This window comes from Tasmannia lanceolata, unplaced genomic scaffold, assembly GCF_043159265.1.
Source record: "Tasmannia lanceolata isolate RefF3 unplaced genomic scaffold, GAP_Taslan_0.1 ptg000020l, whole genome shotgun sequence".
Classification (NCBI taxonomy): domain Eukaryota; kingdom Viridiplantae; phylum Streptophyta; class Magnoliopsida; order Canellales; family Winteraceae; genus Tasmannia; species Tasmannia lanceolata.
Genome location: NW_027518697.1, coordinates 16,133,910 through 16,152,493, shown reverse-complemented (window position 1 = coordinate 16,152,493; position 18,584 = coordinate 16,133,910). Strand labels below are relative to the sequence as shown.

At 40.4% G+C, this 18,584-nt stretch overlaps 1 protein-coding gene across 1 annotated transcript; it reads right to left on the bottom strand.

Moving 5' to 3' along the window:
* Positions 1–2,495: 2,495 nt before the first annotated feature.
* Positions 2,496–17,445, bottom strand: LOC143854434 (thioredoxin-like protein YLS8). Its single transcript, XM_077364413.1, has 2 exons — positions 17,258–17,445; positions 2,496–2,919 (listed from the first exon to the last, which is right to left on the bottom strand). The coding sequence occupies exons 1-2, from the start codon at positions 17,375–17,377 to the stop codon at positions 2,611–2,613; spliced, it is 429 nt and encodes a 142-aa protein (XP_077220528.1). The 5' UTR covers positions 17,378–17,445; the 3' UTR covers positions 2,496–2,610.
* Positions 17,446–18,584: the final 1,139 nt, after the last annotated feature.

Genomic DNA, 18,584 nt, shown 5'->3' with positions numbered 1-18,584 from the left:
AATGGGGTAAGAACTATGCAAAGATAGATCACAATCTAATGTTAATTAGATAGTGTTGGGACTGATCTCATGCATACCCAAGGTCAGACCCATTTGGGGGGAGAAGTGGTGCACCATGGCTTCTAACAATATGCGTTCATCATTCTAACATTTTATGAGATCTGGTTATGGAAAGCCTAGATTTTCAGTATATGTACATGTGATATCCCTGCTCACATTCTACATATTGTTGTTTTCTACTTTGATTGAAACTACTAGAGAAGCTATTATTTGAACCTTCATAAGCTCCTGTTGTGGAAACAGTCTGATCTAGTTCAATGGAAATGCAAACAAAGAAAGAGATTAGACAAGAAAACACAATCCAGAACATACCAACCATAGATCTTGGTTCATGCAGACTTCAAGGCACCCGCAAACATCTAGATATTCTAATTTCAGACATGGGGTATGATTTCATAAGGTCTTGGTTGCACACAAAAGATAGGTCATAGACCATGTCACATGGATTCTGTTGGTGGGAATTGTGGGGGTCTTGGTTGCACACCAAAGATAGGTCATAGACCATGTTGCATGGATTCTGTTGGTGGGAATTTGGGGCTGAAAAATCTGATGGAGTGATGATGATTGCTTCAAGGCACGTAACAATTCGTCGCTTTCCTTAAGATGATATTTGCCCCCACCAATCGAGTGATGTGCAACGGGGATCCGCGAGTTTGCCTCCAAGATACAATTAAGCCCAGTAGGCAAAGCCTAGGGAAGCTTTTGATCTCTTAGATTTCACGAGGAAATGGTAAATCCAGTCATAATAAACAAATGGCAACTTTCTAGTCTATTTATAGACCATTCGGTGGCTTTTCTGTTTGAAAAGCACCCCTTTGTAGTACTTTATCATAATGGGCTACTTATTTGACCGTCAGATAGTGCCAGATCGCGATTCTACGGCCCATATCGAATCTGAAAAAATTTAATCGTTTCAATCACTTATCACTCCTTGCGATGCAAAGTGCGCCACTAGCAGCCTACAACCCACTGCCCACGCTGCAGCCTACAACCCACTGCCCACGCTGCACGGACGGTCACGGTCGCGATTTCACCTTTTGCCAAAGCCTACATGTGAAACAAAGCAAGAGAGAAAAGTGGAATGGAGTATATTAACCCCTCTCCGCCTTTTTGAGTTTCCAATGTGGGACTAAAAGTCCTCTCTTCCACAACTCCTCTTCACCTTTTTCAAAAGGCCTTTTATTTTTAAAAACTATTTTCCAAAATCCTTTTTATTTTGAAAACATTCAACAGATTCTTCTAAATGGGAAAAGTAATCGGGTCAGACACGTCTCAGATTCCAACACTTCAGAGAATTCTACTTTTCCTTTCTAGATCTCTTTTAACTGTTTTTTTTTAATTACTACAAGAGCAAATTTACAAGTATTACATCATTTGAGTTTTACCCATCCTAATAGTAAATTTCTTAAATAGAAATACGACATTATATCTAGTTAACCTACTAAAATTTTCAATATATTACTCGTTATAACCATACTATTACATGAAAAGGTCAAAATTTAAAAATTATTAAAATATTTTGGTGACTCCACAAATCTTTCTTTTGGAACACCCATGCCCATACTGATGCAACATAGGTCATAGGTATAATAAGGTCCAAGTGTTCAACAGCCTCATTTGAGCAAGTTGGGCAGCACTGTTGTGAAAATCGAATTGTATCTCAACATTTTAAGATAGCATGAATCAAGGTACTTGCTAGCGTCCATCGCATAAGGCATTTCGCGGATGGCCTGTTGATGTGAGAGCCTTCTAGCAAATCCCACGCACTGAAAAGTACAATACAATGTAAGAGAACTGATTTTCTATCATAACATGCAAATTAAATTTGTTTCTATCGTACTTTTTTTTATTAAAAAATATTTTACTTAATGGCTGAATAATTAGGTGATCCTGAGCGTCCATTCAGTGGGGTACAGTGGAAAGGAAGCATAGAATTGCATCGATTAGATGATCCAAACCTTCCGTAATTCTAATTGTTAGCTGTTTGGCTGCCTCTGATTTCAGCATAATTTGTATCCCCTTAATCATAGAGATAGTTCAGAAGAATGCTGGTTTGACTGGTTTTATGGAGGGAGAAGGGGAACCTAAGAAGTTTAGAGAGAAATGCAGAGAGAAGAGGAATGTAAGAGGTCCATGATTTTGTAGTCTTTGGTTGTTCTTTTTGTTTTCTTTGTCCTTTCGACCTCCTTTTCTTTCTAATAAAATTCCACCATTAAAAAAAGAGGAATGTAAGAGTTTAATATTTTGAGAGTGTGGCTTTGGTCCTTACTTGCAAATAAAATGATTTTGAAACAATTCATTAGCTATAATAACTATTATTTGCAAATGAGAAAACCTATGACTGGAAAAATCTGATATGGTTTCAGGGCAAGATGAATACCTATCAGGAAATCCAAAAGGTCTCCTGCAGCCAAAGAATCACAACAATCATCCAATTCTAACAACCAGCATTGTGTATTATTTGCCTTCGAATGTGAATTGTTGCCTTACAATCTTACATAAACCTGAATTTTTTTCATACAAAGCACAAGACAGAGTAGTTCTAATAACTCAGTAACGGTACTTAGTTGAATAATCTTTGGGTGCAATGACCAGACCACGGCCTTTCCTTGCTCCCCTGTAGATGGTTTCGATGATATCAATGAACTCTTGCTTGTCCTTGAGAGCCCAGTTGATTTTATTGTTGTTTCCAGTGCCCAGATCAATCATGATATGTTTGTTTCTGAAGAAGAACATAACAGTTGAGGGGTCATAGAGCTCATACATGGTGTTGAAGTCTGGCACCTCGGTGATATCCACCAGATAAATGACAGCAAAGTTCTTTATTGTCTCCGCAACTGAGGCCAGCACTTCATCCATCTGTAACCGAAAGCAAAATTGTTAAATTTGTCTTGACAATGATTACAAATTCCATTGGACGGCCCGAATTATGCATAAAGGGCGGATTTTTTTTAAAAGGTAAGGATTTTATTAATAGGAAGCAAAACAGAAACAGAAAAGCCCTGGGAACAAGGCATCCTCAACAGCAAAGTGCAGATTCCGAAGTAGAAGTCGTACAGCAGAACACCTCCGCAACAGCATAAAGGGTGGAATTCAACAGAAGGAATTGCATAGAAGTTATCACACACAGTATTCTTTATCAATACCACCATTGCTAAAATTGGGAATCACTACCAACACATTGTTATTACTGAGAACAGAAGATATGTTTCAACTGTATGGTTTGCACACCTTATCCAAGCACTCCATCGCTGCAGATCACCGACGCCTGCCAAAGGACGAATGAACTTAAGAATCAGTTCAAAGCGCCCCTCCCCCCTCAACGCAATGCCCACCCCCACCCAATTTCCGTATCACGAGGTATCAGATGTTTTTTTTTTTTTTTTTAAAGGTAACAGTAAACATTCCATTCACCAGAAAAAATCAAGTTATAAGTTGGAGGGGACAAGCCGTCCCCAAAAGAAAATAAAACATGATCGCCAGCGATCAGATTACAAGTAAGAAAAATACCAAAAGCCTAGGATACATTGAGCCTAAATATCCCAAGTTGTTATCATGCAAAAATCAAGGGACTATCCGACGCCCCCAAAATGAGTATTGGCAAATGATACGAACCAAGTCCCGTATTTCAGCGGTGATATATGTTTAGTTCTGTTTTAGTCATTTTTTTAAAAAAGAAAAGAAGCCAGTTGCACCTAAGCGGGACTCTGATCTATAATTTTCCATTTATTTTGGTTATTTGTTATATGAGGATTGCTAAACTCAGCGCGCCCTTGCAAAAATGGGCTGAAATGCCGCCCCCCCCCCCCCCCCCCCCCCCCAATTGGCTGTTGACTTGCAGCCAATGGGGGCACCATTTCAGCCCATCTATGCAAGGGCGCCCTTGAGTCTAGCATACCTCGTGTTATATATATTCGAATCTATTCCCAAAAAAATTGATATTATTTTGTTAATTGATTTGCACCTTTGTCCTAGGGGCCCACTAGCGAAGGGAAGTGCCAAGGAGTTGAAGTCACGATCCAAGGTCTTACCATCAAGCCCGTCATTTAGGTGGTTGTGACATTGTCCTAGGGGCCCATAGTCTCTGGACCTTAGGTCCTATTTAATGGGACTTCACGCAACGTTGAATGTGCTTTACATTAGATGGAAAGGAATATACTGTCAAAGGACAACCCAAGTCTGCAGTAGATAGTCAACAAATGGTGAAAGGAACGAGAAAACATGGGAAGGGAATGATATTGCAACTATTCAACATTAATGGCCAACCGCCAACCCACCAATCCACCTCAAGAGAGCAGGTTCTCGAGACTTCATTAAAAGATTGCGATGATGGTTTTTGCCGAACCATGTGGGTCACCACCTCCAAGAACTCATGATCATCGAATCATAGTGCTAAAAGGGAGCCATCCAGTGTCAGCATTCGACCCTATGGCTACCCTTACTTTCAGAAAAATGAAATAGAAAGGATCATTCGCGAAATGATGCAGACATGCATCAACAGACCAAGTGAAAATCCTAACTCTTCTCCGGTACTATTAGTTCGTAAGCACAGCAGCAATTGGCATCTTTGTGACGACTATAGAGCACTCAACAAGGAGACGGTCAAAGATAAGTTTCCCATACCCATTATATTGAATTGATTGATGAACTTCAAAGGTCCAAATATATTTCTAATTTGGATGATAGATTGAGTTATCATCATATTCGGACCCATGAAGAAGATATTTCAAAAATGGCTTTTAGAACACATGATGGCGAATTATGAGTTCTTGGTAATGCCTTTCGGCCTCACCAACGCATCGTCTACATTTCGAAGTCTCATAAACAATATCTTCAAGCCATATTTACAAAAGTTTATATTGGTATTATTTGATGATATACTGATTTGAAGTGTTTCATGGGACAATCATTACCTTACAACCATTCCAAAAAAAAATATCATTTACTCACAAAAAATTTTAAATATTTTGCAGACCCATAAATTGCATGCAAAGATGTCAAAGTGAAGTTCAGAGATGAGATTGACTACCTTGGTCACATTATTTCTCAATATGGGGTGGCCAAGACCGGACTCACCCTAGGCTCTACATGGGTTTCTTGGTATCACAGGATATTATCGTAAATTCGTGAAGGACCGCAGGAAGGTGTCTGTCCCTAACCGCCTTACTCAAGAAGAGCAGGAAGGTGTCTGTCTCTAACCGCCTTACTCAAGAAGAATTCGTTTGGTTGGTCAAACTTAGATGAAAAAGCCTTCAAGTCTCTCAAAGAGTCAATGACGCGGGCCCCTGTCTTAGCTCTACCCGACTTCACAAAACAATTTGAAGCAGAGTGCGATGTGTCAGGAGCGGGAGTTGGAGGCATGCTGATGCAAAAAGGTAGGCCCATCGCCTTCCTAAGCCAAGCAAAGGTAGATATTTGAATTTGTCCACCTGCGAGAAGGAATTGTTGGCTCTCAAAATTGCAGTACAAAAAAGGGATAAGAATCCTCGACCACCTGGAATTAGGGGAGTGCTAAGAGATGAGAATGGATCAGTTAGATGGGCATTCTCGGGACACAGAGGGGAAGCAGATTCAAGTGAAGCTGAAGTGAGCGCCGTCCATCAAGGAAGCAAGCTACTTGTGAGCATGAAGATTTGGACAAAGTGGTGGTGGAAGGGGATTCGATTAATGTGATAAGATAGCTCGGAGGTTCCCTCCCTTAACCATGGAGATTTGCTTCATTTTTCGATGGGATTCAAGATAGGGTAGGCGGATCGAACATCACATTTCAGCATGTCAAGAGATCAGCTAATAGTGATGCTAACCAGTTAATAATGATGCTGACAAGATCGCTAGAGGTGGCATCTCAAGGGAAGGCTCGGAGCTGTTTGACTTCCTACCTCCTTGAATATTTTTTTAATTGTTCGTCCATTTGGGGGACTTATCTTGTATTTCCATTTTTTCTCTCGCTTGTATCGACCACCTCGGTTTTTACCTGCTATTAATGAAATCTACTACCATTCAAAAAAAAAATTACAGTATAAAAGTGGAGATTGTATCTTTTGGGCCGTCGATTCAAGATCAAGACTGACCAAAGAAGTCTAAAGTACCTTTTGGAGAAGCGAATTGGTACCCAACTTAACAGAAGTGGCTGAAAAAATTACTCGGTTATGATTACGGAATTGAGAATAAGAAGGGATGGGAAAACAAGGCTAAGGATGCTCTTTTGAGGGTTGCAAATGAAGGATTAGCTCAGGCTATATCATCTCCTAATCCCTATTGGCTTGATGAAGTTATAAAGGAGTACGAGACCAATTCAGAATTGCAAGATAAGGTTAAGTGTTGGAGAGAAGGGTGGTTGGACTCTTCTCAATATTCTATGCTTGATGGGATTCTTTATCGTAAAGCTTGTCCTTAGCGCCATGTCAACAATGAGACCTAAGATCTTAAGGGAGTTCCATGACGGTCCTACTGGTGGGCATTCGGGGTTCCATAAAACACTCAAGCAGGTAGCTGCCAACAAATTTTTATTGGAGATATGTACTAGATTACGTGCGGGAGTGTGATTCCTGCCAACGGCATAAAACAGAGAATGTGAATTCGCCAGTTCTTCTCCAACCTCTGGCCATACGGAAAAGATTTGGATGGATATCACTCTTGACTTCATCAAGGGGCTAACAATATCAAAAGGAAAGGGGGTCTTCTTAGTCGTAGTGGATCGGCTATCGAAGTATGCTCACTTTGCCATGCAGCATTCTTATACAGCCACATCAGTAGCTCAATTGTTCGTGGAGCATATCTTTAAGCTTCATGGAATGCCGCAAGCAATAGTAAGTGACTGTGATTCAACATTTACAGGACTCTTTTGGCGAGAGTTATTTCACCTTCAAGGAACCAAATTAAAGATGAGTTTGGCTTATCATCCTCAATTCGACGGCAAACCAAGGTCAAGGTCGTCAACATATGCTTGGAGAACTATCTACGTTGCTTTATCGGTGGGATGCCAAAGGAATGGAGCAAGTGACTACCATGGGCTGAATGGTGGTATAACACCGCTTTCCATTCTGTCACTCAACTTACACCGTATGAAGCTGTCAATGGGGTACGACCACTTCAGTTACTCGTTTATGTTCCTGGCAATACTAGGGTGCAAAGCTATGGAAGCAGAGCTAAGAAACCGTGATTACATATTATCACTTTTAAGGGAAAATTTGACAATTGGCGCGAGAGGATGAGAAACGACTGGCTAACCAACATCAATCGAATCAAGAGTTTGAAATTGGCGATTGGGTATATCTTCGATTGCAACTTCTTTTTTTTTTAGGTCAGTCTTCGATTGCAACTTTATCGACAAACTACAGTCGCATTTCACAGATCTATGAAGCTAGCCCCACATTACTTTGAGCCTTACAAAGTCATACAACATATTGGACTGGATGCCAATAAGTTAGAATTAACACCAAGCTCCAAAATCCGTCATGTCTTACACGTGTCATGTCTCTAAAAGAAGCTTGGACTTAATGTTCAAGTTCAAGAAGACTTGCCACCTCTCACCGATGACGGTGTAATCCAGCCGCAGCCGTGACGGAAGTCTTGATCCAATGGTAAGGTGCTCCACCGGAGGATGCAACATGGGAGCCGTACCATTCTATCATGGAGCGATTCCCGAATGTCAACATCGAGGACAAGGTTGTTGTAAGTGAGGAGGATTGATACATGCACTTGTGTATTGCATGTATTTGTGCATAGTCTCATGTGAGTGCGGTGTAACTGTTGTGTGTTGTGGGCTACCAGGTAATGGAGTTTGAGAGTTTTAAGGAGTTGTTGGGAGTTGCTATCAGTTTAGTCTTTGCATCAGTTCAGAGTCCTTAGTGCTGTTGAGTAGTGGAGTTATGGTTCTAGTAGTGGAGTCATGGTTTGATTATTTTAACCGTTGTATCTTCTTGTATATTCTTAGCATGAATTAATGAACGAACGATTTGCACAACAAAAATCCCAGCAAAGGATTGGAGGTTTTGGATTTCCATTTAAGTAAATCCAACTCTCTTAACTTCTCTCCCTTAATTCTAACTCTCTTAAACAACTTCTTGTCGTAGAGAAGGGGAGGATTACCGAGGAGGACGTCGGGGAGAAGGGAAGGGTCGCGAGAGAGAAGAAAAAGAAAACTCACCATGAGACGCTTCCTAGGGATTCTTTGCCCTCTTACGACATCGTATCACGTCGCCAGAAATCGATCGAAAACTGCAGCGAGGAACATCCAATTCTCCTCCTCAAAGAGAAATCTTCATCGACTGTGGCCCAGATCGCTAGACCAAGAGCTTGACGACGCTCGGCGAATGTAGAAAGAGGAAAACGGGGCAATGGAGCAGAACCTGAATCGAGTTTTCGTTTGAATGCCGGTACGTTCACTGATTCTAGAATGGTTTTCTTCCTGAATTCGATCGTCTTGTCATGCATTTGGGCGGAATTTCGTGGGTGTACCAGAGAGAAACCTTATAGTCTCGAACAAACTAGGGTTTGGGAACTCTCCGCGTCTGAAACATTCAATCAAAGGCTGTATATGATGTTGAACAGAATGGAGCTTGCTAGAAATTCGGAGTTGACTGGTTGCAATGCTCTCACCCAAACCACCTGACCCAAGCCTAGGACACAGAAATCAGTCCTCGAGAAGAAAAAAGACAAACGAACATAGATTGCAGGAAATCAAGGATGTTGATCTTGAATTCATCCTAACATCTCCAGCCCCAAAAATCTCTGCAGAAATCAGCCCAAGCTTACAGTCCGTATGAAGGACGCAAACCTAGCTGAAAGCCGCTTTCCGGTTTGGTAAACCAGACTACAACTGGTCAAAAAAAAAAAAAAAAAATGGAGCCTACGGAGACAGCGAAATTAACACGAAAATGGTAATCCTAGCAGCTTTGGATGGAGAGAGTCACAGGCAGAGTAGATGGCAAAAGTCAGAGGCAAAGCAGATGAGATTTTAAGGGAGGATGGTGTGCAGATTTCAGCATCCCAAGGGGAAAGAATCCTGAAACCATTCGTCCAAGAAATGAGCTTTTCACGGTAAAGGAAAGCCAGGTGGATGAAAGAATTGCTTAACTTTTTGAAACAAAGAAAACAGGGAGCGCTGGAGATGAGACACTGCTGATGTCGTCAGGAAAAACCTCCTTGGAAACCAGCAACAGTACTGGATTGAACAAAGAAGACCCTCTTCCTATAATCAGTAGCCCACCTGAAAAACTGGGAAGGTCAAAAGAAGCTTTCATAGGCGAAAATTCATACCTTCAGCATGAAGGAGATGGAAGCTCACACTAAGAGGAAAGCGAAAAACTGAAAAACTGGAGTTTCTTATTCGCAAAGCCTACAGCCCGGACAACTCAAGACCGACTGGAGTACATTGCCCCTACTGAAGATGAAAATGGGTACAAGCTAGTAATATTCGAGGAAGAAATCGAGGAAGCAGAAGACAAATGGGCTAACAGTCTTATAAGGTATTTCCTTAGGAGACCCTACTTTGTCGCTTTAATAGAAAACCTCACCAGAAAATGGAGACTAAAACTAAGAAGTGAATTCCAACTCCATGCCCTGGAGGGACTTTTTTTCCTTTTCAAGTTCACCAACTTAGAAGATTGCAATCATGTCGTAGAAAACAATGATTACAACTACGGTAGCAGAACCCTCATCCTCAGAAAATGGACTAAGACTATCACCGGTACCCGTATCGAGCTTTTTCCCATGCCTTCACCATAAATTCTGGACTCTCTAAGGCTTGAGAAAATTAATGAGTGTAATTGGAAACACTCTTCACCTAGACACCCAAATAGTCAAGGCTTCAAGGCTAAGTTATACCAGGGTGTGTTGCAATCAACTAAGACCACACACACATTCACACTATCATTTATTACACAGACACTCATTTATCACAAACTCATTACCACAAAAAGACATCGGCACCTCCAAATGGGAGGGACCCACTTGAATTACACAGTCATTACACACACATTCACACGAAGCAAATGAACCAGACGTGGAGCACACAAACTTATGGTACCTTGATACAGGGTGCACTAATCACATGTGTAGGAATAAGAAGCTTTTTACACATTTGGACGAGTCAGAGTGTGGAGAAATCAATGTTGGAATTAAATCTAAAGTTCCCATAATGGGCAAAGGTAACATCAGCATTCAGTCCAAAGATGGCACTAACCTCACTATCATATATGCTTATTTTGTGACGGGACTTTTTTGAAATTTATTGAGTGATGGACAACTTTCCGAAAATTGGCACAAAATTGACATCCAAAATGGAGTTTGCACTGTTAAGGGCAGGAACAATAGAATGGTTGCAAAAGTGTAGATGACGAAAAGCCGGACGTTCCCTCTGACGCTTCAAACAAAGGCCGTGATGAATCTTTCAACAATTGTGAAAGATAGTGATTGGTTATGGCACTTACGGTTCGGTCATCTGAATTTTCGAGGACCAAAGCTACTGGTGCAGAAAGGATGGTAACAGGGTTACCATGATTGAAGCACTTGATCACCCGTGTGAATGATGTATTCTTGGAAAGCAGCACAAAGATTCTTTTCCAGTTGGAGAATCCAGAAGAGCCCAAAAACCTTTGGAGTTGGTACACACAGACAACCGTGGCCCAATTGAGGTAGAATCACTCGGACATAAAATGTACATGTTAAATTTTGTGGATGATTTTCCCAAGAAAACATGGATATATTTTCTGAAAGAAAAATCTGAAGCTTTTGGAAATTTTAAAGAATTTAAAGCAAAATCTGAAGCTTTTGGAAATTTTAAAGAATTTAAAGCCCTTGCTGAAAAACATAGCGGCTTTAACATAAAAACTTTGAAATCAGACCAAGGAGGAGAATTCATCTCAACTGAATTTAACAATTATTGCAAAATTCAAGGGATCCAGCGTCAACTTACAACTAGCTATACACCTCAGCAGAATGGTATAGCTGAAAGGAAAAATAGGACAATTTTTGAAATGGCTAGAAGCGTGTTAAAAGCTAAATCTTTGCTAGTCTTTTTGGCAGAAGCTGTTGCCTGTGCTGCATTTTTTTTGAACATATGTCCAAGTCCAACCAAGAGTGTTTTCGATAGAACCACAGAAGAAGCTTGGAGTGGCAATAAGCCGGACGTTTCTTTCATATGAATATTTGGTAGTATTGCATATCCACATATACCAGACGAACGAAGGTCGAAGTTGGATGATAAGACCAAGAAATGCATCTTCATTGGCGACAACGACGTCACCAAGGGTTATTGTTAACTAACAGACTTCTCCAAAAGCTTAAGCTGTTGGAGAAAGGCATTATTTATCTTTTATGCTTTAACACTCCCCTGCACGTGTGGCCCACTTGGCAAACACGTGGCACATGTGGTTCCACTTTGGGCCAACCATCGCAGGTGAATTTTTGCTATCCAGGAGGTTTGAACTCGAGACCTTTGGCTTTGATACCATGATATCTGACCAACTTCTCCTAAAGCTTAAGCTGTTGGAGAAAGGCGTTATTTATGTTTTATACTTTATCAGTTATAAAATATATAACCCGGTGACGGGGGAAGTGATAGTGAGCAAAGTTGTCAAATTTGTCGAAAATCAAGCTTGGTCATGGAACCAAAAAGATGAAAAGCAGAAAGGTGTCATCATCTACAATGAACCAAACAAGGAAGAGATGGACAGATCTTTACCCAGGAATTCATCTCCTGTACAAAGTTCCCCGTCACAAACAGAAGTTCTGGAGTCTTCGGCACGTCCAAAGTGAACGCAGGTGCTCCCGGCCCACTTACAGGATTATGTTATCACAACTGGCAACGACATTAATGATGACATAACTAATGAGACTCTGGTAAATTTTTGTTTATTGGCGGATTGTGAACCAGTCACATATGAGGATGTGGCAAATGAAGAATGATGGATCCAAACGATGGATGAGGAGATCCACACTATCGAAAAAAAATGGCACGTGGGAGTTGACTTCTTTACCATCTGGGAAGAAGCCAATTGGTGTCAAGTGAGTGTACAAGACGAAGTACAAACCCGACGGTCAGGAAAACCGATTCAAGGCGAGACTGGTAGTGAAAGGCTACAAGCGAAAGCCAGGATTTGACTACTTTAAGGTGTTCACACAAGTTGCCAGAATGGACACCATTCGGATGATCGTAGCACTTGCAGCTCAGAACAGATGGAAAATTCACCAGATGGATGTGAAGTCTGCATTTTTTTGAATTGTGTTCTTGAAGAAGAAGTCTATGTTGAGCAGCCGCATGGTTATGTGAAAAAAGGGCATGAGAAGAAAGTTTACAAATTGAAGAGGGCGTTGTACGGGTTGAAACAGGCACCTCGAGCCTGGTACATGCAGATAGATACATATTTGTTGCAGCATGGCTTCCAGAAATGTCCTTATGAGCATACACTATATATCAAGTCAAACTCTAATGGTGATCTCATTATTGTTTGTCTTTATGATGATGAGTTGATATTTACATGAAATTGCGAGGATATGTTTGCTGAATTCAGGGAGCCTACGACTTCCCAATTTGAAATGACAGACATAGGGTTAATGTCCTACTTTTTGGGCATTGAAGTATAGCAAACTGATGATGGCATATTCATTTCACAAAAGAAGTATGCCAATGATATTTTGAAGCATTTCAAGATTGAGTCATCCACTTCAATCTCCAGTTGGAGAACGATTGGAGTTGAAAAAGGAAGGAAGCAAAGAACTAATAAATCTCACTCATTTTAAAAACATAGTTGGCAGTCTAAGATATTTAACTTCCAATTTTTTTTTAATGGTAAGATATCTTAACTTCCACTATACCAAATATTTCATATGGAGTGGGAATTATTAGTCGATTCATTGAGAAGCCCTACCAATCACACTTGCAGGCGGCGAAGCGCATTTTGCGATACATCAGTGGTACTCGTGATCATGGAATTTTTTACTCGAACAATTTCAGTTCGGTAGGATATACAGACAGTGATTGGGCCACTGATATGGAAACTCAGAAACATACTTCCGGGTATGCTTTCTTTCTCGGAGCAAGAGCATTCTCTTGGTCTTCGAAAAAACAACAAGTGGTTGCATTGTCGATAACAGAAGCAGAGTATATGGCTGCAGCCACTGCGATGTGTCAGTCAGTTTGGCTTCGTAGAATGCTCGGTGAATTAATACGTGAGCCGAGACGCTATACCAAAACTATGTGTGATAATAAGTCGGCTATCGCATTAGCTAAGAACCCATTTTTACGAGAGCTAGCCAGAGGAGGAGAAATTGAGCTTGAGTTTTGCAGATCTGAAGATCGGATCTCTGATATTTTAACAAAACCATTAAATGTGGACTCATTTGAAAAATTGAAGTAAATGCTCGGTGTTGTTCCTAACCCTTCTATAAAGGGTATTTTGGTCAAAACCTCTCTTATCACTTAATGAATCAGATGGGAATGCGATTTCACTCATATCAGTAGTTTCATTTCATACTTTCACGAAGGAAAAGAGAGAGGGGTTTTGTTCTTTATGCATCATATTCTTTGATAATAATTATACATTATATTTGTGTACGTAATTTTGATTAGTTTTATTGTTTACAAGCATTATTATACACATAGATTAAACATAGATAAAATTTTAATTTAGTTGAAGAAAATGCATACAGACACACTAATAGTGGACTGCCATTCTATCTCTTTTTTAAAAAAATTAATTGTTTACTTTGCTTAGTGGGACATAATAGGACACTCCGATGGACGGTCCGGATTAAAATGGATCGTGATCATGACGTGGAAAGTAGGATCCGAAGAACAATCCGACTCCGACCCGACCGATAAGGAATTTGAATGGATCGTGACTGTGACATAGGTGGATCCGACCCGAAGTGGATCCGTTGACACCCCTACTTCCTGCAACTTCCAAAGAATTATTTGAGTATATACTTCAGAGTTTTGGTTCGAAGTGCTACGATATTTCAGAGTTATGGATTCAAGTGCATTGAATTCGTGTTTTTTTATTCCACACACCATGCACCTCTTTATATAGAATGCATGCCACTTTCAACATATATCACACCACCTAGCACATTCAATGCTCATTAATGCTAAACAAATAAAACAAATACATAAGGACTTCCACGGATCTGATTCACACATCTTGAAATCTTCAAATTGCACGCGCCGAATTTACCAGCCACCAAAGATCTGCCGATTTCAAGATTTGTCGGCAACCATCACTTTCATTAATTAAAATATTGATTTAATTTTCAACAGCCTCCCTTAAATCAATTTTTAAAATCAACAACACCGATCATTTACTTCAATTTTTCAAATGAAATCAACAACACCGAGCATTTACTTCAATTTTTCAAATGAGTCCGCTTTAATGGTTTTCTCAAAATATCAGAGATCTGATCTCAGATCTACAAAACTCAAGCTCAATTTCTCCTCCTCTGACTAGCTCTCGTATATAATGATATTTGATAGCGATGTATTTGCTTCTCCTGTGGAAAAATGGGTTCTTGGCTAATGCGATAGCCGACTTATTATCACACATAATTTTAGTATGGCCTCCCGGCTCATGTATTAATTCACCGAGCATCCTACGAAGCCACACTGATTGACACGCCACAGCGGCTGCAGTCATATACTCTACTTCTGTTATCGACAATGCAACCACTTGTTTTTTCGAAGATAAGGAGAATGCTCCTGCTCCGAGAAAGAAAGCATACTCGGAAGTACTTTTTCGAGTTTCCATATTACCTGCCCAATCACTGTCTGCATATCCTACCAAACTGAAATTCTTAGAATAGGAATGAAAAATTCTATGATCATAGGTACCACTGATGTACTGCAAAATGCGCTTCGCCGCATGCAAGTCTGATTGGTAGAGCTTCTCTATGAATCGACTAATAATTCCCACTTCATATGAAATATCTAGCCTAGTGGAAGTTAAATATCTTAGACTGTCAGTCTGGTTCATTTGCTTCACATGCAAGCACCATATTCTCTTCATCATCGACGGTATTTGCATGCTCTGCTTGCTCATTCGGCATCTTGGTTCGACAGTTAGTTCTTTCATGTCCAAATCTTTTGCAATTAAAGCATTTGACATTAGATTTGTGTCGTGCTCCAGTATTTCCTCCTAGGTTTTCATATTTTTTTTATTGGTGGGATAAAAAATTTCACCTCTGCCTCGACCGCGCCAACGACCTCGGCCACCTTTATAGCATCCGTGATTTGATTGAACAATCCTGCTTTGCAAAGCTTGGTCCGGTGTTGAGATGGTAGCTTTCTGATTCATTCTACGCTCATGTGAGCACAACGAACCCATCAATCTCTCAATTGACATGGTTAATAAATCATGTGATTCTTCGATTGCCGCGACAACATACTTAAATCTTGCAGTTAAAGATCGCATGATCTTTTCCACAATTCTTGTGTCTTTGAGTTCTTCACCATTAACCCTCAATTGGTTAACAACAGATTAAACTCGGTCAAAGTATGTCGAGATGGTTTCCGAGTCGTTCATGCGTAAAGACTCGAAATCACCTCTAAGCATCTGTAACCGCACCCGTTTGACTCGATCAGCCCTTTTGTAGGATTTTTATTGGTAGAAACTCGGTCAAAGTATCCCACGCAGCCTTCGCTGTCTCTGCACTTGATATTTTTTTTAAATATCGAGTCTTTTAAGGCTTGAAAAATTGCATACAAGGCTTTTTGATCCTCCTTCCGGGTCTCTTCCAATAAAATTTCTCCTCCTTATCTAGTGCTTCAAATGCTTTTGAATCGGCCACTTCGGTGTAGCCACTCTCCACCAAATTCCATAAATCCAAGGATATGGAAAATACTTTCAATTGGACAAACCAATTTTCGAAATTTTTTCCGTTGAGCTTTGGAAGTTGTAACCGAATCGAATTGGAGCCATATTCAAAATATTGACTACTTAGAGATGTTCGCACCTGTTGCCAGAATGGACACCATTCAGATGATCGTAGCACTTCAGTTCAGAAAAGGTGGAACTTCACCAGATGGATGTGAAGTTTGCATTTTTGAATGGTGTTCTTAAAGAAGAAGTCTATGTCAAGCAACCGCATGGTTATGTGAAAAAAGAGCAAGAGAAGAAAGTTTATAAATTGAAGAGGGCGTTGTATGGGTTGAAACAGTCACCTGGAGCCTCGTACACACGGATAGATAAATATTTTCTACGGCATGGCTTCCAGAAGCGTCCTTACAAGCATACCCTATATATCAAGTCAAACTTTGATGGTGATCTCATTATTGTTTGTCTTTATGTTGATGACTTGATATTTACAGGAAATTGCAAGGAAATGTTTACTGAATTCAGGGAGGCTATGACTTCCTAGTTTGAAATGACATACATGAGATTAATGTCCTACTTTTTGGGCAGTGAAGTACAGCAAACTGATGATGGCATATTTCGAGTCTTTACGCATGAACGACTGAGAGACCATCTCGACATTCTTTGATCAATTTCAATCTATTGTTAATCAATTAAGGGTTAACAGTGAAGAACTCAAAGACACAAGAATTGTGGAAAAGATCATGCGACCTTTAACCGTAGAATTTAAGTATGTTGTCACGGCAATCGAAGAATCGCAGGATCTATGTCAATGGAGAGATTGATGGGTTCGTTGTGCTCACATGAGCATAGAATGAACCAGAACGCTACCATCTCAACCATCTACGATCTCAACACTAGAGCAAGCTTTGCAAAACATGATTGTTCAATCAAATTGCGGAGGCTATCAGTGCTCCCGAATTCGTTGGCACGGTCGAGGTGGAAATATTTATCCCACTGATAAAGAAAAATCAAGTGATGGAAATCAAGGAGGAAATACTGGAGCACGAGACAAATCTAATGCCGAATGGTTTAATTGCAAAAGATTTAATCTGGGTCGTGAATTCTTCAAACAGTTACGACTGAGATACAGATCCACAAATTCTTCTACGACTTTCATTTCCATTAAAGAAAAAATATATATAAGCATTCTGCATAATAACACGCTTTTATATAATAAATTCGGGAGCATTAATTTCATAGGATTTCAACATAATTAAACAACTTACAACCTATATTCCAGATTTTGCGACAGACTTCGGAGGGATTTAAGAAAGATCCTTCAAAAAACCCTAACATAGATTTTGATGAGAACTGAAAATTAAAGAAACGAAGAGAGAGAGAGAAACCTGCATGCAAGTCTCGTCCCAATCGTGTCCGAATCGGATGACTACAAGGCGTTCTTCCTCGGCAAGAATCGCCTGATCCACTGCCCACCCAGAGTGTAGATGGGGTAGAAGATACGACATCTCTATCTCTCTCTCTCTCTCTCTTCGCACCCAAAAGTACTAGACCAGAGGAGGAGACTTTAATGCTTTTTAACTTGGAGTGGTGCGAATTATCCAACGGTGGGTGCGAATTTATCATTGATTTTATGCAGTGTGACCGTATAGTCCAGTATTTTACTCAAAGGATCCCTTCATAGGATGATCCAAGCCGTTCATTTGTTGGGCCACCACGTAAATAGGTTATCGCTGGAGATTTTATAGGCGGCGCGTTTTTTAAAACGTACAGCGGTCGCACTTCTAAGGATCCAAACCGTTCATTTTGTGGCCCACGGCCTAATTACGTTGTACCCCACCGGTCATCTCCATAGGATGATCCTAACCCTCCGTTGGTTTCTATAGTGTGCAGTCCCTGTACATATATGAGGGTTAGGATCATGATTTGCAGGATACATACTATTTACGTTGGGCCAAATGAACGATTTGGATCATCATTTAAATGTGGGGCCCACCGTACTTTCCGAAAAACACTGTCCTTCACAGACCGTATAATATCTCATAGGTTCGTAATTTTTCATGAACACAGGGAAAACCTTCAATTTCATGAGCACATGCTAGAAAATTCATTTTGCATGAAAAAGAATTATAAGAGAGAGAGAGAGAGTGACATGTTGCTAAGAAAATTAATGAATGTGAACCGGATTACAGAAATGGAAAAAAAAAAAAAAAAAAAAACCTGTTCGGTCTAAAAACTACTCCGGCTTGGGCAGTTAGTGCGACCATGTGTGTGCGTGTATGTGGATGTGTGCATGAGCGTGCCAACTTCTCTTGAGACAAGAAATCGGAAATTCAATTTAAGGGGTTCGGCGACTAAAGCGTTTATGTCCCTTGAGATTGCAGAAGATTGAGAAGAAGAGGGGAACAATACCTCTTCCTTGGTCACCTCTACCATTGCACAGATAGAAAGGACTTCTTAATTACAGAAGCGACGCTAAATGTAGGGGTGTCAACACAAGTAGAATGTGAACACATCGACACGCGATCAATGTTCGAAGAATGCAAGCAACCCCCAAAGGCAACAGAAGCGTCCTAAATAACGAGGGAGAACAAGATACTTGGATGAGGAAGATAATGATGATGATTTGAAGAGTTACACTACATGATATGTTTGGCAAACCAATCTTAGGTTCAAGTATTTGTAGTGCCTCCACATGAGTCCTAACATCTTTAT

Coding starts and splice junctions, on each gene's coding strand:
- LOC143854434 (XM_077364413.1), bottom strand. CDS start 17,377: ATGTCGTATCTTCTACCCCATCTACACTCTGGGTGGGCAGTGGATCAG. Junction 2,920..17,257: donor GGGACGAGACTTGCATGCAG/GTTTCTCTCTCT, acceptor TTTCGGTTACAG/ATGGATGAAGTGCTGGCCTC.